At 48.7% G+C, this 27,861-nt stretch overlaps 1 protein-coding gene across 1 annotated transcript in view; it reads left to right on the top strand.

Annotated features, from left to right (window-relative positions):
• Positions 1–26,296, top strand: part of EYA3 (EYA transcriptional coactivator and phosphatase 3) — a gene marked incomplete at its 3' end in the record, with an annotated part of 31,265 nt that extends 4,969 nt beyond the window's left edge. Inside the window, exons 2-11 of the mRNA XM_009870001.1 lie at positions 649–692; positions 5,023–5,102; positions 7,261–7,327; positions 8,079–8,221; positions 13,683–13,820; positions 19,048–19,130; positions 20,536–20,719; positions 23,676–23,815; positions 25,491–25,574; positions 26,207–26,296. Coding sequence (XP_009868303.1) covers positions 649–692; positions 5,023–5,102; positions 7,261–7,327; positions 8,079–8,221; positions 13,683–13,820; positions 19,048–19,130; positions 20,536–20,719; positions 23,676–23,815; positions 25,491–25,574; positions 26,207–26,296 — 1,053 coding nt within the window. The remainder of the gene's footprint in view (positions 1–648; positions 693–5,022; positions 5,103–7,260; positions 7,328–8,078; positions 8,222–13,682; positions 13,821–19,047; positions 19,131–20,535; positions 20,720–23,675; positions 23,816–25,490; positions 25,575–26,206) is intronic.
• Between the last annotated feature and the right edge of the window lie 1,565 nt (positions 26,297–27,861).

Here is a 27,861-nt window from a genome sequence, read left to right as displayed (position 1 = left end):
GGGCTGCAGAAATTAAGCCTATCATCCTGCCCAGGATTTCAGAGTGGTATTTGGAGCCTGCATGAAGCAAACCGAACCTGAGTTCAAGCCAGGACTTTCTGTTGTGTAATACTGGAACTAGATCCAACTGGCCACCTGCAAAACCAGAATAAGCTCTGTGTTGTTTTTACTCAGAAATGAAAATTGGAACTCAGAATTTATTACAGAAAAAATACTCAAGTTTGTGTCTTCCTAAAATATTTAAATGGGGGGGGGAAGCAAAGGAACTCGAGTTTGTTGTAGTTGTGCCACACGTAGAATAAGATTTTTGTAGAATTTCTGGCTATTTTATTCAATTTCCATAAAATTGTCCTTATCAGACATTTGTAGAAGTACATCCCATCATCTGTTACTTACTTAAACAACATGGCGATTTTGCTGGCACGTTCAGCCTTAGTACTTGTTTTGTAGTTAGGAAAAACCTTGTTTTGAGATGAAGAACCCAGGGTGAGGCGGTGAGCTCTGGAGCTTGGTGCAAGGTTGCCTGTATTTAAACACTGCGACGAACTCTGGTAGCCAGTGGTGCTCTGCTCACGGAGGTCTGCCTGCGTCGGCTCGGTCACGGACAGCTCTCGCTAGCTGCGTCTCTGAGCGTTTTTGTCTTTGCAGGTGAAAAAAGCCAAGATGCAGGAATCCAGAGAACAAAGCTTGAGGTATGTAATTTCGAATTTCATTGTAGCGTGGGGCAGCTGCTAATGTTCTTTTCTCATTTTGAGCTTCCGTTTTAGAAGCTTGCATGTTGTCTTGTTTTCTCGCAGAGACAGGGCAAATATAAGTCAGTTTTGTGTTTTTTATTTGATTTTTCAAATAAGTTCCCAATTGATAAAATAATTAACTGGCCCTTTGTTAGTTAGAGCTACGAGGGGGATCAAGGAACTGAACATCTCTGCTGGGAAGAGACTGAGAGACCTGAGGCTGTTCAGCCTGGAAAGGAGACGGCTGAGAGGGGACCTTGTTAACGTATAATGAAATATCTGAGGGGTGCGGGTCAAGGGCAAGGGGACAATCTCTTCTCAGTGGTGCCCAGCAATAGGACAAGGAATAATGGGTTTAAGTTAGAACATGGGAAGTTCCAGCTCAACGTGAGGAGAAACTTGTTGGCTGTGCGGGTGCCGGAGCCCTGGCCCAGGCTGCCCAGAGAGGGTGTGGAGTCTCCTGCTCTGGCGACTTTCCAACCCGCCTGGACGCGTTCCTGTGGGGCTGCCCTGGGTGACCCTGCTCTGGCAGGGGGTGGCACTGGGGGATCTCCAGAGGTCCCTTCCAACCCCAACATTCTGTGATTCTGTGATAGAAAAGGCTACAGAGAATCTTAATCACATCACCAAGCATCGTGTTTTTCAAGGAATCTGATGAGACTGTCAGGTACTGCATATAACATGCATTTATTCTGGTGAGACTCAGAATATTTTAATAATAGCTGTGCTCTGATTCTGGGCAGAGCCGTGTTTTGAGAAATGAAGCCCTCGAATTGATAGCCTCTTCTGTTTAAAGCTGTTGAGTTGAACCGTTTCCAGCCTCAGAAGGTGCTTTCGGATGTATATTGTATTTAGGAACGCATCACTATTACTCCGTGCAGTGAGAATAGCTGTAGTAGGGTTTGTTCTGTTCCTGTGAGTAGTAGCACACACTGTGAAGAGAGATTTCTTCTTGGAGCCTCTGGCCATCCCGATGTGAGCGAGGAGGAAACATTCATCCAGGAGTGGATCTGTTGTGTTAAAGCCCTGAATGGGGACATTTTTTTTTTTACCTTTTTTTAAACTGAAGGGAATATATTGACAAGAACCTGTGAGAAAACTGGGTGTGAAATTCTTTACATGTCTAAAAGCTAGAAATTTCAGCTGATCACTGCAAGTTCTCTTTCTAGCTGGCACGAGGCAAGATGAACCACATCCTCAGAGGATTTCTGCTCTGTTGGCCGCAGAGGAGCTGGGGGCAGCACGGGCAGGTCTGAACGTGCTGGAAGGAACAGTGTCGGTTCTCCTTCAGCTCATTGCCCTGTTTCAGTGCAAAACCAGCTTCCCTACAAGCGCCAGGAGCAGCAAGATTTGAGTGTAAACATCCCTGCAGAGTATTTAAAAATGGAATGGGAGAGGGAAGGATAAAATTGCCTTTCTAGCCTGCTTAAATACTCTGTGTAAATATTCTAGCTCTATTTTGATAAAACTATAGATGGTTTTAAGTTTGACCCACAGAATAGTTTGAAATGATCGATTAGACCGCTTTCTCCCAGCAATGTGGTTTTCGGGCTGTCGGCACTCCATCTGTATCACTTCTAGCGGAGAAGGGAAGGGCTGTACCCAGTCAGGGTTGTCTCTTCGGGGAGCATTAAGCATCAAAGAGTTTTGACACCTGTGGGGACGCAGCGTGCTCTGCTGTCAGCTGCTCTGCCGGACTCAGTCTCACAACTGTGGGGCAAGTGAGAATTGTTCTCTGAGTCCGTGAGAACTGAGAAGTTGTAAATGATGGCGAATAAGAGCACTTGGCATGGATGTCCCACAGGTGCAAGCGCTGAAGAGCAGCAGTGAGGAAGAGACCAGAAGAACGTGGAACTAAACGATCTGGAAGGTCTCTTCCAACCCAAACCATTCTATGATTCTACAGTATGGTCAGAAACATTGTTTTATCTGTTACATTTTGGACAGGAGGTGATCACAGCGAGCAGCTCTCAACCTGCCTGCAAACTGCATCCCGCGCACAGCCGCACGCTGACCCTCTGCCACAGAATCACAGCGGTTTCTTCTACCAAGAGTAACAGTAGACAAATACCCCGAGTCTGCGTAGAAAACGTGTTATTTTCTTGCAGAACTCATCCTTCATTATGGAAGTCTGTTCATCTAATAGTATTGAGAAAGATTTCCAAGGATTTTGGTTAGAAAGGCAGAAAAAAGACAGATAATGCTTTTTGGTTTAGCTTCGCTCCCACTCAGCAGCCAAAGGAAGGAGCCTCACTTGCCGTGTCAGCACACCCAGGGCCCTCAGCAGCCAGCTCCCCCCGTCCTCTGTCCCAGGCAAGCCGTACCCCCTGTTGGATTATCTCCAGCCCATCCTGGCGCAGGGAGCTGGGCAGAAGGGGCCTGTCACAGCCTGGAGGAGCAGTCCCGGGAAGGCTGGAGCTCCCAGGGTGCTGCTGGTGGGGATCACACACTCCTCGGCTTCTCCTTCCCCCCAGCCTGCAGGAGCCAAGGAAACGCAGCCGTGAGTGGTAGTTGTGGCCTTCCTGTCACAGACCCCGCTGTCCGCAGGAGGTTGCCTCACTGCTGGTTTGGCCCTGAAGGGCAGTGCTGAAGCATCCTCGAACTGGGTGTCACTTCTGTGCTAAAGATACGTTGGCAGGTTACGAGGTATTTTGGATTCGTCGCGCGCTGATTCAGTTACGTGTCAGTGTTTGTTCATCTGTAGAGTAGGAATTACTGGTAATTCCGTAGTGAAACTGCTTTTTCCTTTTATGATTGCTTGTTGCCTTTAGTTTTATTCTTGCTAGTTCTGACACTCATCTTCTCCCGAAGTTTGGAGGCATCTCTGGGTTACTCTGATATTCTCAGGCCGCAGTTTTACAAGGTGAAGGAGCAATAGAACTGCTTCTTGCTGCCGGGCAGGGGTTTCTGCTTGCAGCTCAGTGTTCACCAAGCACGGTGCTTACTGGATCTCCCCATAAGCTGAATCTACTCAATATCCCAGCAAAAATAACTGCACGGGTTTTATGCTGGAGGAGCAAATTAACCTCTCATGGAGAACCTGGAGGGCACCTGTGCTGACAGAGGGGACGACAACCTTTTGAGAGGCTGATTGGTGAGAGAATGTGCTGGAGGTGATGTGGTGGGTTGACTCTGGCTGGACGCCGGGTGCCCACCAAGGACGCTCTGTCAATCCGCTCCTCAGCTGGACAGGGGAGGGAGAACACAATGAAAGGCTCACGGGTTGAGGGGAAGATGTCACGACCCTCACAGGCTAACCAGACCCGACTTGGGGAAATTAGTTTCGTTTGTTACCGATCAAATCAGAGTAGAATAATGAGAAATAAACCCAAATCTTAAAACACCTTCCCCCTACCCCTCCTTTCGGCACTGGGAATGGGAGTTGCGCTCCGTTCTTTAGATGCTGTCTCTGCCGCTCCTTCCTCCTCAAGGGAGGACTTCTCACACACCTCACCTGCTCCAGCGTGGGGTCCCTCCCATAGGAGACAGTCCTTTTCCAACGTGAGTCCCTCCTGCGGCGCTGTAGTTCTTCACAAACTGCTCCAGTGTGGGTCCCTTCCGCGGGGTGCAGTCCCTCAGGAACTGACTGCTCCAGTGGGACCACAAGTCCTGCCAGCAAACCTGCTCCAGCGTGGGCTCCTCTCCCCATGGGTGCTCAGATCCTGCCAGGAGCCTGCTCCAGCGTGGGCTTCCCATGGGGTCGCAGCCTCCTTCAGGCATCCACCCATTCCAGCGTGGGGCCCTCCCTGGGCTGCAGGGGGACATCTGCTCCACCATGGAGCTCCGGGCTGCAGGAGACAGCCTGCCTCGCCGTGATTCACCACGACTTAGAGGAATCTCTGCCCGGGTACCTGGAGCGCCTCCTCCTCCTCTTCCTTCACTGACTTTGGTCTGAAGAGCTGTTTCACTCCTATATTCTCACTCCTCTCTCCAGCTGCATTTTTCTCTGGTGCAATTTGTTTTTATCCCTTTTTAAATATGTTATCCCAGAAGTGCTGGTGGGCTCGACCTTAGCCAGCGGTGGGTCTGCCATGGAGCCAGCTGGAGTTGGCTCTTCCAGACCTGGGGGAAGCTTCCAGCACCCTCTCACGGGAACCACCTCTGGACCAAACCCTTGCCATGCAAACCCAGTGCAGTTTAACGTGTAATTAGAGCTGCAGATCTCTCTCTTGGGTTCTCTGTTTCCATTAAGAGTCAGCTTGCCCTCAGGACCCAGGAGTTACGATGCCCAGGGATGTTAATTAAAGAGTTCATGATGCTAATGGTGAGCCTTTCTTTGTCCTGGCAGTCACGTGAGCAACACAGAAGTCAGCGAACAGAAACCTGAATCTTCAAGCCTTGGTTCAAACCTTCCCATGTCCAGTGAGAGTAAGTATCTTCTGGCGTTCTTCTGCTCCCACTATCTTTCCTCTTCCACGGGTCTTGTTACTTCGCTTCATCAAGCACAAGCTTTGTCCCCTCCTTTAGACTGTCCTCACTGTCAGTTGTGAAGTGAGTTTGCTGTGATGCTTACGAAGGGTTAATACCTGGTGGTAAGCAAATAGCTCTTTCTAACAAATAATTCTGTGTCCCTACACCCCAGCTTGCTGCTGGGTACTGCTGTGTCTTATCCGGCTTATACACGGGGAGTTTTTGAGGGTTGAGGTGTTATTTTTATAAATCATTGTCTCCACGCAGCTGATTGAGTCTTCTGCACTAATATGCCATACGCTTAATCTTAGACTCTGAACTGTGTTGAACACCTGCAGAAATTTCTTACCAAATAAATGGAGAGGAAACTGAGGCAGAAAATAAAAAGATTGTATAGTAAGTGGGAGGTCGAATGTATCATTTTTTCTCAAAAAAGCGAGCTGCAGATTATTACAAAAGTAGAATTCTGGTATAGAATACCTTGGACTGCCCATTTAAAGTGTAAATCACCTCAACTTCATTGAAAATACATAACGTGTAAGTTGTTGCTGAGAGGGAGGTGACACATGGAGGTTCAGAAAGGTCAGAGCGTGCAGCCGATGATTTCTATTCCTCAGCTGCCTGGGCTCGGGTTCCCCTAACAGGAGATTCTTCAGTAGCAGAATGCAAGTGTTGGAGGGACGGCTGCCTGTGCGCAGGAACTTGCCCCCCTTAGTGGATGGAGCTGATGAGTCAACTCGGTGATGCCACCAGCAGTAGTGCCGTAGGGCTGCTCCAGCGAGGGAAAGCCTCGGAGCACATCGCTGGCACCTGGCGCGAGTCCCAGGGCGAAGTGTGCTGGTAGCCATGACCAGCTTTATTTTTGAAAGCCGTTAGCTGAGCGGGAAGTGCAGTCCCTTGGGCTGCCAGTGATGGAGGAGCCAGGCCCCTGGACCTCTGCAAGAGAGACACTGGTAGCCTGGATCTCCTCCTAGGCAGGGCTGGAACCTGGGCGCTTCGCCTGCTTCCAGACTGACTTGAGATGAATAAGCTGGATCCACAGCAGCACAGCTGTGTTTGCTGAGAATTTGGGCATCGTGCTTGTAGATCCAAACTGGTACACCCACGTACTGGGCACATTTGCAGTCACAGAAGTCATCTAGGTTGCGGATCGCCACAGTACACGGCTCTGCGGTGGTGCACAGTGCCAGGTGCTGTGCCGGGGTCCTTGCTTTTTCCTAGTTTGATGGGCAGCTGAGTGTTTGTCAGGTCAGCTCCTCTGAATCCAGGTGGGTTCTTTTAATGGCTCTTGGGTTAAGGCACAGCAGCTCAAGCCCCCTTCTCCACCCCAACCCAGAACGCTGGACTGGAGAACTGTCTCATACAGAGTATGCTTAGAGCCACAGGAGGTGCTAAGGAGGGAGATTTTGAACATTTCCTCCTTGGATTTGCAGCCTGAGCAACTCTGTTTTGCCAGCTCTAGAGTACAATGGCTGTGCATTTACTCAGCCCGAAAATGGGAACATCCCATTAAACGTAACTGCCAAATTTCTTCCAGGGTCACCTGAATTTGGGCTCTGAGCCTTGTGCGCTGTGGCTCAGCCTGTTGTCCCATGATGTGTGGGGTTGAGTTTGTGCTGGGAGCCCCCCTGCTTAAAGGCAAGGCAGGTTGCTGGAGCCACGCTGTGGGTGCAGTAAGGAGAAAAGGGAAGGGGAAGAGGAAAGCCTGGCAAAACAAGCTTTGGTCGCAGCTCCGGGAAACGGAAAAGAAATGTTAAGCTTGGCACAAATGGAGACCCTTTGGCGTATGCGAGGTTTTGAGTAGGACTGAACTTAAAGTTTTGCCATGACCATTGCAAAAGGTGACAGTACCAACTGGTAATGAGAAAGAGCGCTGTTAGGAGGGGAAAAATAGTATTGACTGAATCATCTACCTGCTGTGAACTGGCAAGAAAACCATTTCTGTGCTGGTCTGACAGTGCATTTCTTGAGAATTTGCTTTGAAACAGATGTTCAAGGCACTGAAAAACCATTGTAAATCCTGGCTTTTGTTTAAAATGTACTGTGCATACTGGTATTTAATTGCTATTATTTGTTGGGTTTTGAAATTGCCAATGTAACTTTTTTTTTTTTTCAGTTATGACATGCACTGATTATATCCCAAGGTCATCAAATGATTATACCTCACAAATGTATTCTGCAAAGTAAGTGAAACAATTGTTACTGAATTCTATAATTCTTGCTTCTTTCTGAAGAGATGGATCTTTATGCATTTCTCTAACGCTTGCAAATCATGCTTTCCTACCTGCTGGCAGCAGATGCTCATTGCCACGGACACTGAAGCTGATAGAAGTCACCCTTTGCCTTCAGGGGCTGTTCTTTTAGGATCGTGAGGATGAATGAGCCCCTTCAAGTAATTAACACAACAGTCTTCTTGAATAAAGCCCATAATATGTGAGGAATACACAACCTGGCTATAAATGAATATGAGGGCAATAATGAGTTTTCTTGTTTGGGGCTCTTAGGAGATCTTCCCATTGCATCACGGTGCATCTGGATTCCCCGTGCACAGTTTTGTGGTCTCATGTGTTCCAGCCCTTCTGGCACACGCTGCTGTTACCGTATTAGCTTTAGGGTTTGGTGGTGTGAAGCATGATTAGCGAAAGCAATTGCTTGTGCTTCCCCTCTTGCCCTGCCCTCCCACTCCTGGAACAAGCCCTGATGCTCTGGTGTCTCGGAGGGGGAAGTTTCGCCGGGTGTCCCCGCAGGGAGCAGGCAGCAGGTGTGAAACCCAGAGCCCGGCGTGCTGGAACCACCCAGTGCACTAAGAGCACGCGCCAGTGTGTGTTGTTTTTTCTTTCTAAAGCGATCTTTTAGCACGTCTTCTGGTTTGGAGGCTAAAAGAAACAGAAAGTAAATAGTTCTGTGTTGCTTTTGTTCTTTCTTTTTAATAAGGCCATATGCACATATCCTTTCTGTACCTGTGTCGGAGACAATGAGCCCGTACCCTGGTCAGACTCAGTACCAAGCACTACAGCAGTCTCAGCCCTACACCATCTACCCCCAGACCACCCAAACCTACGGACTACCTCCTTTCGGTAAGAAGTAACTTCTCCAAAGACTTCTCGGTGCCTGCAACTATTGTGTTATGTCTTGTTAAAAAGCCAATGCTAAGCTTAACCAGGTGTGTCAGAGAGAAAAGGTTAGAGGAGAGCGCCTGCCTAGCTTAAATTATAGGTTGGTGCTGATCTCTGGATGGGACTTTGTATTATCAGGTGTTAGTTCTTACAGAGCTGTTTGCCTGGCCATTTATTCGGGTGTCTCCCCATGAAGCTTGCCAGGACTGTAGTTTGGGATTGTAACTTTCCCCCGTTGGGGTTTGTGCAGTTTCCTTGTCAGTGAAATCACACAAGACCCCACAGCACAGCATCTCTGCTGAAGGTATTTTTCTTTTCCCTTTTGCTGGCCAGGACTTTTACTTTTGTCGGTTACTTCATCTTCTACCAAGTGAAGATTTCATACTAAAATGTTTCTGTGGTTACTAGGCAAGTAAGTTCACTTAAGTTGCTCTAATACTTGAGCCCCTTGTTCGCCATTTCGGTTTCTGCAAATGCTTGAAGGGCAAAGGTGCTGCTGGAACTGAGCAGCCGAGGCTCGATGTGGGGCTTCGAGCTGAGGCTCGATGTGGGGCTTCGAGCTGTGCACCCCGTGCTTCTCGTATAGTGCACGGAGGGAGAGACACACCTCTGGGCTGTGGGTCACTTTTAGAAGTGAATGGCCGTTTTTCTCCATGATGTATAAAGGCAGTTGAGGATGAGTAGTGCAGGCAGCAAAACAAAATCTTAGCTTCTGGGTGAGTTGAGTAGTATGAAATTTTATAAGTGATTGTTAAAAAATAACATTTTGACTTCTCTCGTCATTGTTTCGTGTTGCCCTGCTCGACTTCCTATGTAAATGTTGTGTGATGTCGCCAGCTCTCAGAAATGTCGGGTGGCAGAGGTGGTTTTGCCCCTTGGCAGCTGGCCCTGAGAAGGGAGAGCATCCCCCTTCTGTGCAGGTGACGGGGGAGAGCCCCCCCCGTGCTCTAAGAACGCCGTGAAGCGTCTGTCTTGGGAGCTTGTGGTCGTGCCGCGTAACTAAATGGACAGAGCCTCTTGCAGGTCCATCTGCAGGGCTAAAATCTTAGTATCTTCAAGTGTAAAAGGGTGAGTTTTTCCTTGGTTGAAGAACTAGATGTCTTTGAGTAAAACCAGCAACATTTGTGGCTTCTGTTAGCTGCTGACAGAGCGAGAACTTTTACAGGAATGGCAGAACAATTGATTTGTCACAGAGTTTTTAAAAAATGGGGTAGAAAAGGTAATACAGCTGGGCTCAGCTTTATTAGACGTAATAGTATGGCATTAATACTGTTTAAAGTAATATGGCACCAGTTGTTATTTTTGTGAGAAAGGTCAGTATGTAAAACAAATCTACATACCTTTCTTTCGTTTTTTCATATATATACGGACCTGAAATTCATGAAAAAGAGTTTTCTTGTGGTTAGGAAGAAAACAACGATTCTGTAGTAGCTGGGGCACAAGGGTTCGATCAGACAGTGTCTCCTGAATCTCATTTGCCCATTCTTCATGCTGAGACACGTTGTTCTGGCTTCATCACTCGAATACCATCGAGAGGGAGCTCTGCAGGGTGTCAGTGTTGGGCTGTTTTATTAACAGCTCAAGGCTCTTCAGGAGAACTGGGTCATTTGGGTGTCTGTGCACATTTGCTGCTTCTGCGTTCTGGCTCAGCCCCTGCCGGTAAGGTTCCTGCGTCAGCGGGTTTTAGAAGTGACCGACCCTCCCCACTGCCTCTCGGGACGGGGTGGCAGGGTTTCTAGTGGGCAGGACTAGTTGACTGTGTTACACCTCCCGAGGAGCAGAACATTGTAGCGAGGCTGGTGTTGGACTCTTCTCTCAAATTAGTAATGACAGGACGAGGCGGAATGGCCTCAAGTTGCACCAGGGGAGGTTTAGATTAGATATTAGGAAGAAATTCTTCACTGAGAGGGTGGTGAAGCGCTGGAACAGGCTGCCCAGGGAGGTGGTGGAGTCGCCATCCCTGGAGGTGTTTAAAGAACGAATAGATGTGGCGCTTGAGGATATGGTGTAGTGGTTAGAGAAATGCTGGGAAAAAGGTTGGACTTGATGACCCTGGAGGTCCTTTCCAACCATAATGATTCTGTGATTCTGTGTGATTCTGTGATCTCTGCCTGTTGTGTTTTCTGAGCTCCCTTCGTTCCTCCGGCAGAGCTTTGCCCGGGGAAGCTGAAGCAGCGATGCTGTGTGCACGCCCAAGCCTTCAGCTGCCGGGGCGGTTTCTCTGGTGTCTTCCTGCACACTCCGTGCCTTGTCCTTCTGTCCCATGGTTGTGTTGGGTGTCATCACCAGGGTCTGTTACCCACAACCCGATGCCACGCCGTGGTTGCTGGGACGTGCTTCTTCTCCCTGGGTGTTGCACTTTGGTTTCAGGGCCGTGTTGCCCCGGGCTTTGCTGTGTGAGCAGTGGCTGGCAGTTTCCTTTTCCTCACTTATTTGGAGTTCATTGATAGTTTGTTGTGGACAGTGCACTGAGGCCGCTTTGCATGTTTGGAGATCATTTAGTGTGTCGTGAGTTTGAGGCTTTTTAAAGGCAAATATGTGCAAGTATGTGGGATGCTCCCCTGAAGGGTTAGGCCAGGATGTGAAAAAAGGTGTTGTAGACTTGCTTGTAGAACTTTGGGCTGGAGAGAGAATGCAGAGTTTTTTGGTTGTGTGTCTGTGTGCTGTTTTGTTGGTGGTGGCTGTATGGGGAGAGGGAGTTCCATTTTTTTTAATCTTTTTTGCTGCAGAGGTTCTGGAATTCAGGGATACTTGGCTGCTTCAGTGTTATTCTCTGAATGTACCAGTTGACCTCGGCAAGAGATCAGCATTTTCTCTTGATTTCATAGAAACTTCGGTCTGTTGAGGTCTATTATTAAACACCTGAATTTTTAGTCTAAGTGTCAGGAAGATGTTAAAAGTCATATTTCCAGTAACAGAAATCATACGGGAGTGATACGTGCTTGATCAGACCGAGAGGCTGGACCTTGCCTGGTGTGATGGAGAGGTGGAGGGTGGAGGACTGGACATGCAGGGTGCAGACCAAATTGTACAATTGTTTCTGCTGGCCAAATCCCCATCGAGCAGCTGAGGACTCAGCCAGCTTGGTCAGATGTTTTACTAGTGTCAGAGGGCTGGTTCCAGAGGTTTACGCGGCTTTCTGCTGTATTTTTGTTTCGATGCCAAAAAGAAGGCATCACGGATTATCCAACTGAGTAAACAGAGCAGGTGTATTTTAAGTACGAAATTCAAGCAAACTGGCAAACACTAGCAGAGGCTTGAGATCACTCAGGTCAGGATGTTGCTTTCAGAGAAGAGATGACCTCTGCTTTTACTGGTGCACTCCTGGTGCTTTGTGAGGGTGTTTAGTGCATTGTTCTGCATGGGACATACTTGTGGTCTGGAGAGATCTTATTAAAGAAATAGTGACATCCAGGCTGCATGTGCGTGGCTCTAAGTCGGTGGTAGAAACACTGTGGATGTGATGGTTTAAGATAACTCAAGAAAAACCTAAACCTACACAGGCTGCCCCGTGTGAGGCCTTCCCACGTGTGTACACGTGCTGGGTGACGCTCTGCCCCAGCGGCGCCGTGCCCCTGGCCTTGGGGTGGTCGTGCTCCCCCTCACCCGCCTTCCTCAGTGTCGTTCCTGAGGCCGTGCTATAAACACCGGGCAGGGTGAGAGGGAAGGCCGTGTGCCAGCAGCCTGGAAAGCAGAGCATGTCTGTGCCGAGAGATGCCGAGAGACACTCGTGGAAAGCAGGGGCTGAGAGATGCTTTGACACACCTTCAGTCAGCTCCTGCGCTCGCATCCAACCAGCCCTGCAAACGCTCTGTTTGACCTGATGTCACACCCCTCATGTGGTAACTGCCCTGCAGCATTCAGAGGTGGTTTGTGTTTCATTGTACCGGTTATGAGGCACCTCGGTGTGCCCTGTGACCATCTCACTGGTGCTGTCGGCTCCTCGGCCATCTGTAAGGAAGCGTTGGTTACTGTTCCCTCTAAAAACTACTCACCTGTTTGGAGATGGTGGCACTCCCTTTCCCGACTAAACAAATGCAGCTACTCCCACTCTCCTTACGGGATCTGTTTGCCATATATTTTATTCTGGAGTTTCTGCAATATATCTACAGTCTTCCTTCCATCAGGCTTGCCCTTTGGTTTGCTAATCCTCCCGGCTCTAGAGGTTTGAAACGGTAATGAAGGTGCAACTTGGGAGTTGAAGAATGAAACCCTCGTGTGGCTGTGCAGAGAGGTGAATCACTTAGTTGACTCATAGGTGACAGTTTGGGATCAGGTATGTAGAGAAATCAAAGAGCCATTGCGGGATTTAACTCTGACCAAGCTGCAGCAGGGAGTGAGCTCTTGGGAGTTGCTGCTCTTGTCCACCTCTGCAGTCTCCTGGGTCTTCTGGGTAACAGAGTTAGAGCTCCTAGCCTGAACCTCGTCCTGCTAGTGTGGGTGAGAGGCTGCCAGTGGCTTTCACAGCCTTGGGTACTGTTTTTTTGGGGGGGTTTCAGAGGGAGGATGGTCTTTCTGCTGGCCCTAAACTTTGCGTCTAGCTCCAAACGTTCTTTGCCCCTCTGCTTTGCACACTCCTGCTTGATTTTAAGTAGATCCTCTCAACCAATTCCTGCTTTCTAACCACGGCTGGGTAGAAATGCCTCTGACTTTGGCTGTAGGTCTGGAGACATAGAAAGAAAAGCCTGAAGAGCCCTGAAGAAGCAGACCTGAGCTGAGCCACTCCCGTCGGATGCTGCTTTCGCCCCGTCAGTGCAGTGCCCAGACCTTACCACGGCACCTGAACTAAACCACGCGCTTACATGGCCTCGTGCCCCCAGAGGACAGCACTTCCCTGGCTCTGTGCTTTGCCCGGCGTTGTTACAAATGCTTTCCAGAATGGCAGGAAATCTAGAAGAAATATTTAGAGTCCCCCCTGCCCTTTTTTTTATATTCACTGTTGTCAGTCTGTGCAAATTACTGACTTGTGGCTTGTTTTAAAATACTCAGCCCAAAGCCCGGTGAAGTAGTGAAGACGTTGATTTTGACCTTAATAGACTCCGGCTCCAGCCTCGCTCTGTAATCGCTGAGGTCGCTGGCAGTGCTGTGCAGCTCAGCCCAAACATCCGAGGGATTAGCAGTTCCTTTAGGCCGGCGTGGCAGTAAATCTTCCTGTGACACTGACAGATTTTTTTAGTTGAAAGCATTGGAAATGCGTCTTGTTGGTGTTTTTAATTTTCCTTTTTTTTTCCAGCCAGTTTTGTCAACAACTCTAATCCATGCACAGCCTCACAGTCAGCACTTACTACTGCAACAATCAAATGTTTTCCATGTGTGATTTGTTACTTGCTTTTGTGAAGAGCGAAAATTTTAATCTGAGGTAGCAGCATGCCGTTTGGTCCCAGCGTATTTGTTTATAACTGGTCCAATTTATCCGATTCAGGTGCGCTGTGGCCAGGTATGAAACCTGAAAGTGGTTTAATTCAGACTCCATCTACAAGTCAGCACAGTGTTCTTACCTGCACGACAGGGTTAACCACAAGCCAGCCCAGCCCAGCACATTATTCTTATTCCATTGAAGGTAACTTGGCATGGTTTTTATCTGCATCTCTCTCCACCTAATTGAGTCCAGATAGCACGAGTAGAGAGGCTTGCACGTGTGTTCTTGGTCTGTGCATGCTTCTGTACGCTCTGCCTCTCCTCTCTCTGTGCGTGTGTGTGTGTTTGGTTTTGTGTTTGCTGCCGACCTCTGTATCGCCAGGCTGGCTCGTCGGTGCCATGCTCATGGACTTCACAGGGTGAAGAGCAAATGGGAAGGGGAGAGGAGACTAAATGTTCCGTTCTTGCATGCTTTTACTGGGAATGCTCTTGCAGCTCAAGCTCTTTGTTGGTGGCCCTTAGCTTGGGGTCACGAAATACGCTGACCCGACATTGGATTTTTTTTAAATTTATTTTAATTACTTCTGGAGGCAGATGGCTCTTTCATATCGTATGCACACTCCAGGTTGGTAGAACTGTTCGGAAGTGGATTTCTCAGTACAGGACTAGCCTACAAATATTCCAGCTGCTGAAAGTGCCACATCTAAGAAACCGGGTGCTGAACTTCACCAGCTTCCAAAGCAATTATTAGGAGTAAACGTTCCAGTTACCTGAATAAAGAAATATGGCTGCTTATGGCAAACATGTGCAAGCTGATACTTTTTTTTAGGCAGGATTTTTGCCATTTATCATGAGGTGATGAATTGTAAAAATTTGTCTCTTTCTCTGTAGTTTTTAAAAAGCATTTCAGTAATCCTTAGTCTCCTGTGTGGTATTTTCATAGACTAATTGAGGGACTTCAGGAGATCTTTAGTTCAGCCTCCTGCTCAGTGAAGAGTTGCACTGAATTCAGAACCAGGTTGCTCAGGGCTTTATCCAGTTGGATCTCAAAAACCTTGGAGGATGGAGATCTCACCACTTCCAGTGCCTGATTGTCATCACGGTGAAATTCCTTTTCTGTCAGCTTGCAGCATCTCCTCTTTCACGTTGTGACCATTTCTCTCCTCCTCCTGCTGTGCACCTGCAAAAAGAACCTGGCTCTGTCTTCTTGCTAAGCTCCGTGCAGGTGCCCGCAGGCTGCTCTCAGGTCCCCCAAGGCCGTCTCCTCACCAGGCTGGACAGTCCTGCTTCCCCCAGGTGCCCCTCACAGGGCGCAGGCTCCAGCTCCCTGACTCTTTTAGAATCATTGGGCTGGAAGGGATCTCCCAAGGTGATCTAGCCCAGCCCCTGCAGTGAGCAGGGACACCTTCCACCAGGCCAGGGTGCTCAGAGCCCTGTCCAGCCTGGCCTGGGATGTCTCCAGGGATGGGGCCTCCAGCACCTCTCTGGGCACCCTGGGCCAAGGTCTCACCACCCTACAGTAAATAACTTGTTCCTAACGTTTAATCTCAGTCTGCCCTGCTCTGATTTAGAACCATTGCCCCTCGACCTGTCGCTACCCTCCCTGTAAGCAGTCCCTGCCCAGCTCTCCTGCAGCCCCTTCAGGCACTGGGAGGCCGCTGGAAGGTCTCCCCTTCAGGAGCCTTCTCCTCTCCAGGCCGAGCAGCCCCAGCTCTCTCCGCCTGTGCTCCCAGGGAGCTGCTCCCGCCCTTTTCTCATCTCTGGGGCCTCCTCTGAGCTTGCTCCAACAGCTCCGTGTCCTTCTTGCCCGGGCTCCCAGAGCGGGACCCAGAACTGCAGGTGGGGTGTCCCCAGAGCGGAGCAGAGGGGCAGGATCCCCTCCCTCGCCCTGCTGGCCACGAGGCTCTGCAGCCAGCCCAGGGTGCCAGCGGCTTTCTGGGCTGTGAGCTCACAGTGCCCGCTGGTACTGAGAGTCTCACCCACCAGTACCCACAAGTCTTCCCTTGCAGGGCTGCTCGCCACCCACTCATCCCCCAGCCTGTACTTGTGGTCGGGATTGCCCCGACCCTGGAGCAATCTTGGTGGCTTTTTGCCAAACCCACTGAATTTCATCAACGTGTTTCTTGGGCTTGAGGCCCAAACTGAATGCCACATCCAGATGTGCTCTGTTGAGTGCAAAGTAAAGGGGAATAACTCTTGAAATTAGCAGTAAGTGGGTTTTGGCATATCTTTCGCTGGTCGGAAGGCCATGCGGTGTGTCATGGTGCTTGCTCAGGTTGTGTCATTGTCACAATAAATGGCCCAATGTAATGTTTATCCTTAATTTACTTTTCACATTCATAACATGAGCAATACGACACTGGAAATATTCCCTTCCTTCAAACATAGCTCTCCTCCAAGGTAATCCCACTGGCAGAATGAATTGCGGTGTTTGATAGCACCAGCTTTAGTGGCCAAGGCTCAGAAATGGATCTGCACAGCGTGAGCCCTGGCAGATTTGCCAGGGATGTGCCGTGACGAGGGTGTGAGCCCTGGGCGCCAGTGAGGTGACGGAGCCACCGCCTCGCTCCGCAGAAGGGTTTTAAACCATTGGATCCGTGCAGGCGTGAGTTGAGGAGAGTTTCTCCACAGGCTGCTCTCAGAAAATGCGAAGAAGTCACCGGAATTGTGTAAATACTATTGCTTTTTTGAAAAACTTTCTGCAAACTGGCAGGGAGCTCTTCCTTTTTCAGATTTGCTGCATTTCCTTTCAGTCACGTTAGGCAGCAGCTCGCTGAGGGGTCAGGTCAGTACTTGGGCTGCTGCAGGGGACGTGGTGGACAGCAGGAGCTGGAAGGATGGACAAAGTCGCTTTATTAGTAACCTCTTGGAAATCTGTCTTTTCTCTCCTTCTCTACAAAATAGGAGGGTTGTACAATGCTGCTGTCCCACCAGTGGGGTATTTCAGCGCATGGGTGCGGGTTAGCCTGCAGGTGCCAGGCTGAACTAATAGGTGGGATTTGAACCCTGGCAAATGGTCAGATGCACCTTGTAAAATTTTACTTCTTGTACTCGCCCGAGCTGTGGCCGCGGTGACATGTCACTGGGGCGCTCAGGAGGGACCAGGGAGGAACGGCGGCTTCGTACCTCACCTCTTCCTTCCCTGTGAGAGCGAAGCAGCCGAGTGAAACACAAAATGCATTCGTTGCAATTTCCTTTCCCGGCACAGCAAGAAGTTCGAAACGTCTTTGAAAATGTCTGAAGCAGAAATTAATGGGATGAGTAGGACAGGGCAGGTAGGGATATGAAGTCTGAGGATGAGGTCTGGGGAAAGACAGGAGAAGAGAAAAAGAATCATGGCAGCTTGAAGGCAATACTTGTGTTTGCTGATCTTTTAAACCTGAGACCATGAAGTGTAGTTCTTTTTTGACCAATCTGTGCCAAACTTTTTTGGCCCATTCACAGGGAAAGGGAACTGACCCGCAGTGCAGAAATAAGTGGTTAATGTGTGTAGTGGGAGCTGGTTGTAAAGACCTTTGCTTAACACTGCGTAGATAAAAGGTAATTCAGAAAGAAGTGTTGGAAGGAGACCAGAGTAAACATGAAGTTCATGTGAGGGAATCTGGTTTTTACCAGAATCTCAGCACTTAGAAACTTTTTTCTATGATTTCTTAACTTCTGTTACCTGTCTCAGTGCGAAGCAGCCCTTAGAGCACTACAGACAAGAATCACTGTCTCTGTGCTCACCTGGAGGAAGGTGGTAGAATAATCTGTGGTCGGGTTAGTTCATCTGGAGAGCTCATCTTCTCCGGCTGCGCGGCAGGTTTGTTCCGCGTTAGCGAGGCTCTTTCCTGGAGAGCTGCTCTTGGCGGTGCCCTGGGAAGTGCCCTTCTCTTAAGGTCATGACAGCCTCGATCGTTGCTGTAACTCGGATGGCTGGAAGGAGCTTTATTTGGAAACGAGCCCCTGTTCTCTGGCAGTTGCTCGTGAGGAGTATCTGTGACGGGTACTTTACCCTCCCAGCTGTGCTTCTAGTAGCTGCAGAGCTACTGTAGGTACTTGAGTGTCTTCGTTACTGTCATGGCTGTTCAGTGCAGCCTTTGCTCTTTTTTTTTCAAATGTTCTCCCCCCGAAATTCTCTCCCGTGTGTTTTTGAACACCGCTGCTTCTATCTGTGAGGGATTCCGAGAGGCTCGGCACTTCTGTTTCTGCTTCTGCAGAGATACCACCCTTCACATTTCTCACCTCTTGTAAATACTGTGTGTTACTGCACCTCTTTTAAGATGTATTTCTTCTGTTTCTCATCTTTTCTGAGGCGTGTTTGGGATCCATTCCTCTTTCCAGGAGCTGTTCACCAGGTAGTATCTGTGCTTGCCGTTACACACCATGCAATGAGTCAGAGTTCTGGTGGGGTCTGTTTCCCTGGGGTGGAAGGACTGAAACCTTCGGAAGCGTGGGGTGAGTTCTGCCTGGGGGCAGCTACAGAAAGTGAGGGCTTCTCTCAGAGTGACGGGACAGCAGGCGATGCTGGGGCTTTCTGCGAGTCTTTTCGTGAGCATCTAAAAGTGATTTTCATTTGATTTATGTGCGGAGCAAGAAGGTTTGGTGAAAGCAAGTATTTCTTAGGGGCACACCTCCTTTCATGCATCCTGATTTTGTTCCTGCTGGTTTCATGATTTCTTTTCAGTAATCCTTGAGGGCCCCAAAACCCCCGCGTGGAGTAGTGTTGAATGGGAAAAAATCTGCTCAATGACTGATGTTCCCAGGTGGTGCTCTAGCAGCCTCTTCTGTGTTTTGGAAGAACTGAATGCAGCGACATGAAGGCTGTTAAACGTCTTAAAATTTATACTGACAACTACCTGTCTGTGACAACTTGTCCTATGAACTGTTGACAAATGATTTTAGAAAGTCTCATCCAAAAAAAAGTTGTAGTCTCACAGGGGTACGGGGAGATAATGTTCGCTTTCTCCAGTGGGAAGCGACTTTATTTTTTTTTACTATTTGAGTTATTTTTACTGTTTCCTTATTTTTTTCTAATTAGGTTAAATACGCTCTGTCCCATGCAGAGAGAATTTTTTGTTAGATCTGATCCAGACGTGTTCATATCCATTTTGCTGATTTATTCTGATTAATTTTCAATGGAAAATTGAACATCAGAATGCGATTGTTGTCTTCTCAAACGCATTTAAATTATACTCTAGTTGCTTAGTAGGCATGGAAGAAAAAGATTTCTGAAAGATTTGTTTTTAAAGATACGCTAGCTCTCCTTCCCTGTAAGCCCGGGTGACATGTAACTGCTTTCAAAATGCGTCCCAACTCTTTTTTGGCTGTTACAAGGAGAGTGCTGCTGGAAGCACAGATGCTTGTCCATACGCCTAATAACGACTTATTTCACAACTTGGCTCATGCTTTTCTAGAAGCATTTAATGCAGTAATTCTTAATTTTACAGCATCAACTACCAGTGCCAGTCCAGTCTCTACATCCTCAACTGTTGTCAATATTTCCACGTCAGCAGTAGCCAGCATCTCACAGGTAAAACTTCTTCCCTCTTTTGTTTACGTGCAGCTAAAAGCTAACGAAGGAAGGCTGAGTGTTTGCGTCGCTTCAGATGGAGCACAGTGCGTTGCTGGAGTTACGGGGCTCTGCGTGTAACTCAGTCAGCAAAATTACTCCTGCTCTTCCTCTGAGTGTGACGCTTTTCCCTTTGGCCTTGGCAGCAAACGCACTTTACTCAGAGCGGCAGGTCGTGTGGGGATCTCCAGCAGGGTACTGAGAGAGACGATGGAGAAGAGACAGTAGAGCTGTTTTGAGCACCAAACCTACAGGGAGGTGATTTTGGAATGCCTTCGTTCTCCCTCAGCAAGAAAAGGCAAATAGGTTGTGCACAAACAAAACAAGCAAAAAAGCCCCAGCAAAGTCGAAGAGGCATTCTGTTGGTGCTAGAATAAAACAAAGTCAAAAAGCCGTGCAGCTCACACAGAGCCCTTCCTCCTGACCGTGACCCGCGGTGGGTAGTGCAGTGTCTGTGGGTAACTGCCATTCTGAATATTTAGATGTACAGAAGAACCCTTCAGAATCACAGCTTTGCAGAAAGACAGTATGGAAAGTGTGGAAAGTGCAAAGGATGCACAAAAGTCCTTCTATGCCTTTATTGCTTTTTAAGGTTCTTTCATTAACATAAACTTACTTGGAGCTGTAAGGGGTGAAAAAGATTTTCTCTCAGTAGTGCAGACCGAGGTGTGTGGTTTACAAATCCAGGTTGCTCTTTGAGGGACTCAGAAGTGCCCAGTGTGCCAGAAGAGCGTGACGTGACATTTGGGGTGGCTGCTTTCTTGACTACCAGTAGCAGAAATTAAAATTGTCAAGCACAGCTTCAGGTGCTCGGTGATTTCCTAAATGAGTAAATAAGTTTTCATAAATGATAACCTTTCATCCCAGCATGCAGAATACTTGCTTGCTGGAGTCAGGACGTGAGTAAAGGCAGTTTATCGTGGCTGGGATTGCACCTTCAGCCAGTGCTGAGACCACTTTCTATCGCTGTCAGTACCTCTTGGTGTCAGAAAGTAAAATGCAAGACAAAACCAGAAATTCCAGAGCACAGGCAGAGTGGGCTGATGCCTTGGCATCCACTCGACACTGCCCTGGTACTGTCACATCATTCGGAGGGAATTCGTTTTGGAAGAAACTGTAGCCAGAGGAGCGGTCCTGTGGTCGCTGGCCTCCTGTCTGCAGAACCCGCCTGTGCGGGGGCCGTCGGGAAGTCGGTCTCTGCCCTTTCCGGGGATGTCTTACACATGCACACAGAAGTAGCAGAAAGTCAGCCTGTGCTCTTGGTGGGATTTCTCTTCGATGGGCATATTCTAGCATAAAATTCATCTTCATATGGAGTGTTTTCTGAAAGAAGTGTCCTGTCGTAACTAATCCTTGCATCTCACAGGAGTACCCTACGTACACGATCCTTGGCCAGAGTCAGTACCAGACGTGTTACCCGAGTTCTGGCTTTGGCGTCATCACACCAGCAGACAGCAACACGGAGAGCACGGCGTTAGCAACGACGACGTATCCAACCGAAAAACCAAACGCCATGGTGCCTACGCGGACGGTGCAGAGACATTCCTCTGGTAATGGTTGGCCTTTAACAGGGTGCCTGCAAAATAGCCGTCATAAACTGCGCAGTGGGGAGAATTCGGTGATTCTGTGAGACGTGGGCGAAGCTTTTTTCCCAAAAAGTAATTGCAGCACCTTTGTGTGCTCGCCTGGACAGGACGTTTGGCTTCTGTTGTCAAACTGGTCTCACTGGTGTGTGGGGCATTACGGCGAGCAGCCAGACTTATGTATTGGATATCTTAAACTGCTGTGATCCAGGAGATACCTGCCACATGCTCTGGATGCCCTAGGGAGAGGGAATTTCAGGAGTGGCTTGAAATGCTGCTGACAGCAGCTCCCTGGGGACTAACTGTTGACTCTGTCTTGTGTTGGAGCAGGGTGTTCACTTGGGCTCCAGGGCAGCTGATGAGATCCAATCCCAGTGGCTCCTGCAAGTTCTTTCCCTTTCCCAGCCAGGTGTTCAGGTTACCTGACAGCCACAGCGGAGAGGCCAGTCCCACTTAGGGAACTCTGGGACTGCTCCTGTTCTCCAGGGCTGTAGTTGAGCCACCACCCCTCGATGAGTGGGTCTCTGCTATGCCCAGAAGTTCATCCTTTCGTTTCTTCTGCTGTATCATATAAACTTGTCTTGACACAACAGCTCTTCTGCCCTGCTTCATATGTGTGCAGCTCTGCATCTGTGTAGCATTAAGATAACTTGGCACTTGTCAGGGGGAGAAGTTCTTCTCTAGTAAGAAAAAAGATACAGAAAGAGGATTGAGAAGATTTAATTGACTATCCTAGAGAAGTCGTATCTCTGGCTGACCTTTTCCACTAATGCTGTATCATGGACCAGCTGCAGTGGTGTTGCCAAAAGTTTCCTCTCCCAAAACCACAGTTTTCTAAACTTAACAAGGTCAAGGGCAAAGACTTTGTGCTTCCTCCAGTGTCTTATGCAAGGAGTTATGAGATTCTTCCTGTGTTGTTGAACAATTTTAAACTGAAATCTGCTGCCTGTTGCAGATTGGACTGCTGGAAAAAACATGAATTTTTGGTGGTGCCCTGGGTCTTGCCAGGATGGTGTTAACTTTCTTCAAAGCGGCTCTGGCGATGCTGGGTTTGGATTCATGGCTAAAGCAGCGTTGGCAGCACAGCAGTGTGCTGGCTGCTGCTGGACGTGCTTGCACAGTGTCAAGGTTCTGCCCTCCCCACAGCCCCTGCCAGAACGCAGCCTTGAGGTGGGCAAGAACCTTGAAAATAGCACAGCTGGCACAGCTGGCCTGAGCTGACTGAAGGGATTTCAGATATGGAATCCCAGAATCGCCCAGATTGAAAAAGACCTTTAAGATCATTGAGTCCAACCGTTAACCCAACACCGACAAGTCCTCGACTAAACCACATCCCTGAGCACTGGGTCTGCCCGACTCTTAAACCCCTCCAGGGATGGGGACTCCACTCCTGCCCTGGGCAACCCGCTCAGTGTCTGTATAATGTCATGTTCAGCAGTAAAACTCAAGGAGAGGAAGAAAAGGGGTTGAGGCTTTGCTTCCAAGTAGCTCTTGCTTGGAGCCTGGTTGGGCCCCAGCCTGCTTTTGGGAGGTGGTGAGGGGTTGCCTTTGAGCACGTTGCCTTCTCCATCTGGCCAAGTCCATGAGTAGTACCTGAGCTCTGCCAAGTCCTCAGAGTCACTCAGGAGACCCAGAGCAGGGATGGATGGCTCCAGTGAGCAAAATCAAGAAGCATGGTGCTTCAAGCGCTTTCTCTCTTTAAGGAAGCAGTTGCCCTCTAGTTGGGCTGAGCAACAGCAGATTTACCCATGAGAATTTGTTCTTATTTGAGGTTGAAAACCTAAGGAATTAACCTGTTGTTTCAGGGCACCGGCCAGGGAATGGCCCAAGTTTTTGTGTTCTCAGTGCCATTTTCTTGTAGTGGGAATTCTCGAAGTTCACCATTTTGCATGAATTTTTATAGGAATTGCAGTGTCTCATCTTCAAGACCCCGACTGAACTCAAGCTCTTTCAAGTCTACTGTGCCCTCTGCCTTCCTGCTCTGGTTCTGATCTATTAACTCTTCTGCCTGAACTGTTAGTAAAGGATTCAGAGAGTATCTCCCGTCGTGGTCGTAATATTCTGCACATCAAAGCATCTGGTTTTGCTGTGCTTTGGGGTTTTTGCCTCATAGTGGTGCTTTACTCTTTCCTTGGGAAGGATGTTCTTACTGGTAGCAGAACTGGCTCCATGATGTGTCCTCAGCAGTCCTGGCCATGGTGTTTGGCCAACTCGGTGTCTCCAGGGCTGAGATCATCCTTGTAATTCTTTACTAATTCTTGCGTAGGCGAGTGGAGCTGCAGCCTGAGTCTGTCTGCCTCTCAGCTGACACGCTGGGGATCTGAGTGTGATTAACACACTCCAGGTAACTGTGCACTGACTGTTGTGTAACAGCCTGCGGGGGCACAGGAGCGAGTAGTGTACTTAGAGGTGGAAACAGCCCCCGCCACACAGTGCTGTTGGCTGTGCAGTGTCGTCGGTTGTGTAGCGATGCTTGACACAACAAGTGTTTGATAGTCCAGGAGATCTTGGAGGGAGGAACATTAAATACTTCCCTTTGCACAGTCATTCCAGACTGAGGGTTTCTGGTGCTCTCTCAAGAAGTATTAAAAGAAACAATTGAGTAATAAAGCAGTTCCAGGGTAGTGAGATGTGTGAGAGGTCCCGGGCCTTGGAGCACAGGGTGCTCTGGGTCTGGCTTTGTGCTGCAGGCAGGGTGCAGCAAGGAGCTCAGTCCTGCTGGACCAGATTGAGTTGGCAGAGCTGTTTTGGAATGATGGGACAAAGAAACCGTATTTTATGTTCTACTAAGGGTTCAGCTATGACCACATTACTGAAGCAAGATAACATCTTTTGCAAAGGAGGTTTGTGGCCAAATGCTGTAAGCTTAATATTAGTGTTTGAGACGTGGGGGAGTGAGAACGGTGTGATTTCTTTCTTCCAGGAGATGCATCCACAAGTCCTTCGTTATCAAGAGCAACAGCAAGTAAAGAGTTAGATGAGCAGGCAAGAAAAAACATCCCTGGAAAGAACAGGGGGAAGAGGAAAGCAGATACCTCCTCCTCACAGGACAGTGAACTGGAGGTAAGTAGTAAGTAGAATAGCGTTATGGTAAAAGTCCTCACTTCCTTTCATCCTATCTCCATGGAAACGAAAGGAGATCATAGAACAGTCTGAGTTGGAAGGGACCTCCGAAGGTCACCTCATCCAACTCCCTGCAGTGAGCAGGGACACCTTTCACTGGGTCAGGTTGCTCAGAGCCCCGTCCAGCCTGGCCGCGAATGTCTCCAGGGATGGGGCCTCCAGCACCTCTCTGGGCAGCCTGTGCCGGTGTCTCACCACCCTCACTGTAAAAGGTTTCTTCTTTATAGCTAGTCTAAGCATCCCCTCTTTTGGTTTAAAACCATTCCCCCTTGTCCTGTCACAACAGGTACTACTAAAAAGTCCCTCCCCATCTTTCTCGTAGGTCCCCTTCAGGCACTGGGAGGCTGCTGGAAGGTCTCCCCTTCAGGAGCCTTCTCCTCTCCAGGCTGAGCAGCCCCAGCTCTCTCAGCCTGTGCTCACAGGAGACATATTCCATTACTCTGATCATTTTTGTGGCCTCCTCTGGACCCGTGGTCCATGTCTTTCCTGTTCTGAGAGGTACTTTGGGAAATTCCCACGACCCGTGCTACCTGAGAACTGGCCCAAATGAGTTCTGTGGTGGTCTTTGACAACCATCACTTAAACGTGTCTGGGAGCCATGGGGGTGTCAGTGGAAGAGCTGTGGCTGTGTCTCGCACAGCCTCCTGCTCAGAGCTGGGCTGTCCCCAGCACGAGCTGTGGTTTTGTCCAGCTGAGCCCTGAGAACCTCCAAGGTCAGAGATCCTGTACCTGTCTAGTGATCTCTGCCACCTCCACCCTGGGGAGAGGTTTTCTGTCTCCAGCTGCAATCTCCCAAGCTGCAAATGTCCCTTTCTTTTCCCATATCCATTTGCCATCTGCCACTACTGAGAAGAATTTGTCTTCATCATCTTTGCCGTTTCCTCTCGATGAGTCATGGTGTGCCAGTAGATCACCCTTAGTCTCCTCTTTGCCGGATAACCCAGGACAGCTCCCTCAGCCTCTCCTCAGGCTGCTGATCATCCCGACTGGCTGCTCTCTCGCTTCCTCACATACTTCTGGAACTGGGGATGCAATCTGGGGTGACCTTCCCAGTGCCAAGTAGGATGAGACAGCACCTTCCTTCTGTCACCTGGGTGTACTTGTGCTCAGCGTGCAATTCATCTTACCCACAGGGAGGGAGTGCTGCTGCCTGTTGGCCCGCTGCTCAATTTATCAAGGTCCTTCTGTACCGAAAGGCTTGTTACTCCTTGTAGCAGCCAATCCCCCTTATTTATGATAACAAAGGTATCTGATAAACCCCGAGGTTGTTTACCTCAGGCTCTCCAGATGACAGACAGTAAACTTCTACCCTAGCAGGGCTCGCAGCACTCAGGTTTTTCATTTTATAACTATAAAAGCTAGAGAAGCTTTTGAAATCGTTTGACCAAGAGAGCCTTACTCCAAGTGTGTAGTTGCACTGTAGCAGTGCGTAAACTCCACTGCAATAAACTGAAAGAGTTTAATAAGTTGTTCAGCCTGTAAGGTGAATACTGCTGTTCATGTCTCTTAAAACCATACTGCAGCTAACCGCAAAATTAGCCTTAAAACGTGCTCCTTTGTCGTAGCTCAGTACTTGGAATATCTCAGCTCTAACCTGCTTTTATTCTCCTTGCAGCGAGTGTTCCTCTGGGACCTGGATGAGACCATCATCATCTTCCATTCACTTCTCACAGGCTCTTATGCTCAAAAATATGGCAAGGTAATGTCATCTGTTCTGTGCGAGAAAACCAGTCACACAGAGTTGAATGTTAATCTTTGGAAAAGGAATAAAAAATATTTTGGTTTAAAAGCATATGATACTTTTAACTTATTGGCAGTTTGGGGCGGGAAAGAACACTAAATTTGGCTTTGTCCAGAGCTGGGCTGTGGGCATCAAAAACACTTCCCTTCTAGCAATACACGTCCTAAAACATCAAACTTTTTACCATCATTGGGAATTACTGAGATCCTAGCATATAGTAAAAGGAACTGTTTTTTCTCCTTCAGAATATACTGAACATTTTTGAATGTTTTGTTTGTGTTACCTCTGAAAATGCATGGATCTCTGCTGTGCAGTACGGAAGTGTTTTTGTTACATTTTGGGTCAACGTATTCCAGGAGGTTGATTATTATTATTATTATTATTATTGTTATTGTTATTGTTATTGTTATTATTTTTAATGCAGCCCTTTAAAACGTTAGGGCAATTGTAGCTCATGACATTGAATGCAGGTGGAATTAGATCAGGCTTGATGTACAGTGGAAGCTGCAGCGTAACTGATGAAAAATGGATCACAAGTTACTTCTGCCTGTAACGGCGCGAATTTACATTTTCTCTTTCTGTTTTGCCAGGATCCAACTCTAGTGATCGGCTCAGGTCTGTCCATGGAGGAGATGATTTTTGAAGTAGCTGACACTCACTTGTTTTTCAACGACTTGGAGGTACACGGCAAATTCCTTACTTTCAAAAAGAAAGGCAAAACTCACCACGTACCTACTTAGAGTAACGCTGCGGCCTTTGCGGGGGCTGTTGTGCTTCAGAGCCGCTTCATGCTGAAACGTAACAGTCTGCCAGGACTGAGGGGTTCTGTCTGCCAGGACTGAGGGGTTCTGTCTGCCAGAACTGAGGGGTTCTTCGGCAGAGTTCTCATGTCATCAGCTCTCTTGGCTCTCCGCTTGGCTTCTGCTTGAACCCCTAGAGGTAAAAAGAGGGACGTCTGCTTTGATTTTTATTTGCATTCTGGAGCAGTAAGTGCTTTGTTTTCACGGATCCTGTTTTGAAATGGAGCCCGGAGATGGGAGGAAAACGGTGACCTTGAGAATGTCAGCTCTCAGGGCCTTTGCCGAGCGGAGGGCGGTGTGCCTCAGTGGGTTACGCTGGCCGCGTGACAGCTGTGAAGGATGCACGGACAAGCGTGTCGTGCACATTGAGCTCCCGCAGCACGCTCTGGTTTTATGTCCTGCAAGCTGTCCCTGCTGCTCTCCCGTCCCCATCCTGCCTCGGGAACTTCTGATCAGCTCCCGTCCGCTTTCCTTTGCCACAGTAAATCCATCTCGCTGTCGTGCACCTCTTCCGCACGGGCTGTGTGTAAAGCTTTGCTTTAGGCGCGGCAGTGCCCCGTGCTGGGCTCTGATGGCTGATCCCAGGTCCTGTTACACGCCTGTTACAAGTCTTAGGAGGAGCGGCTGAGGGAACTGGGACTGTTTAGGCTGGAGAAGAGGAGGCTGAGGGGAGACCTCGCTGCTCTCTACAACTCCCTGACAGGAGCTTGTGGTGAGGTGGGGATCGGTCGCTTCTCCCAAGTTGCTAGTGATAGGGCAAGAGGAAATGGGTTCAGGTTGTGCCAGGGTGGGTTTAGTTTGGACATTAGGAAAAATTTCTTTTCTGAAAGAGTGATGAGGCACTGGCACAGGCTGCCAGGGCGGTGGTGGAGTCACTGTCCCTGGAGGTGTTCAAAAATCATGTAGAGGTGGCCCCTGGGGACATGTTTTAATGGTTGTGGTGGTGTTGAGCTGATGGTTGGACTTGATGATCCTAGAGGTCTTTTCCAACTTCTGTGATTCTGTGAGATACGGTGAGAGAGCAATGGACAGTTTTGCAGTGTGCCCGGGAAGGTGTGAAGTTCTGCCAGAGCCTGGAATTAAATGGTTGGAAAGAAATTTCCTGACTCATATCTTCTTTGATACGAGTCCCCAAGTACGGACTCATGAAGCTGATTTGCAAGATTTGCAGGCCTAGTTTAAAGGTCAGGAGGGCTGAATGTGAGCGGTGAGCAGTTCCCTCAGGGTGCATCGCTGATGCACATCACAGGAAAACACGATGTTTTTATTGATGCAGCTAGAAACTTAGGCGAGGTTTCCTTTTGTGGCTGTGACCACATGCAGCTGTGAACTTTGCAAAGGTGGTTGATGACAGTGACCTCCCTGACCCAGAAAACCACACACCATAACACCAAATACAGTCTCTTGTACTGGTTGAGCAGGAGCCAGCAGGGTGCCCAGGTGGC

This window comes from Apaloderma vittatum, unplaced genomic scaffold, assembly GCF_000703405.1.
Source record: "Apaloderma vittatum isolate BGI_N311 unplaced genomic scaffold, ASM70340v1 scaffold12565, whole genome shotgun sequence".
In the NCBI taxonomy this organism is placed as follows: domain Eukaryota; kingdom Metazoa; phylum Chordata; class Aves; order Trogoniformes; family Trogonidae; genus Apaloderma; species Apaloderma vittatum.
Note: the sequence above shows the minus strand (reverse complement) of the source record. Positions and strands in the feature narration are given on the sequence as shown.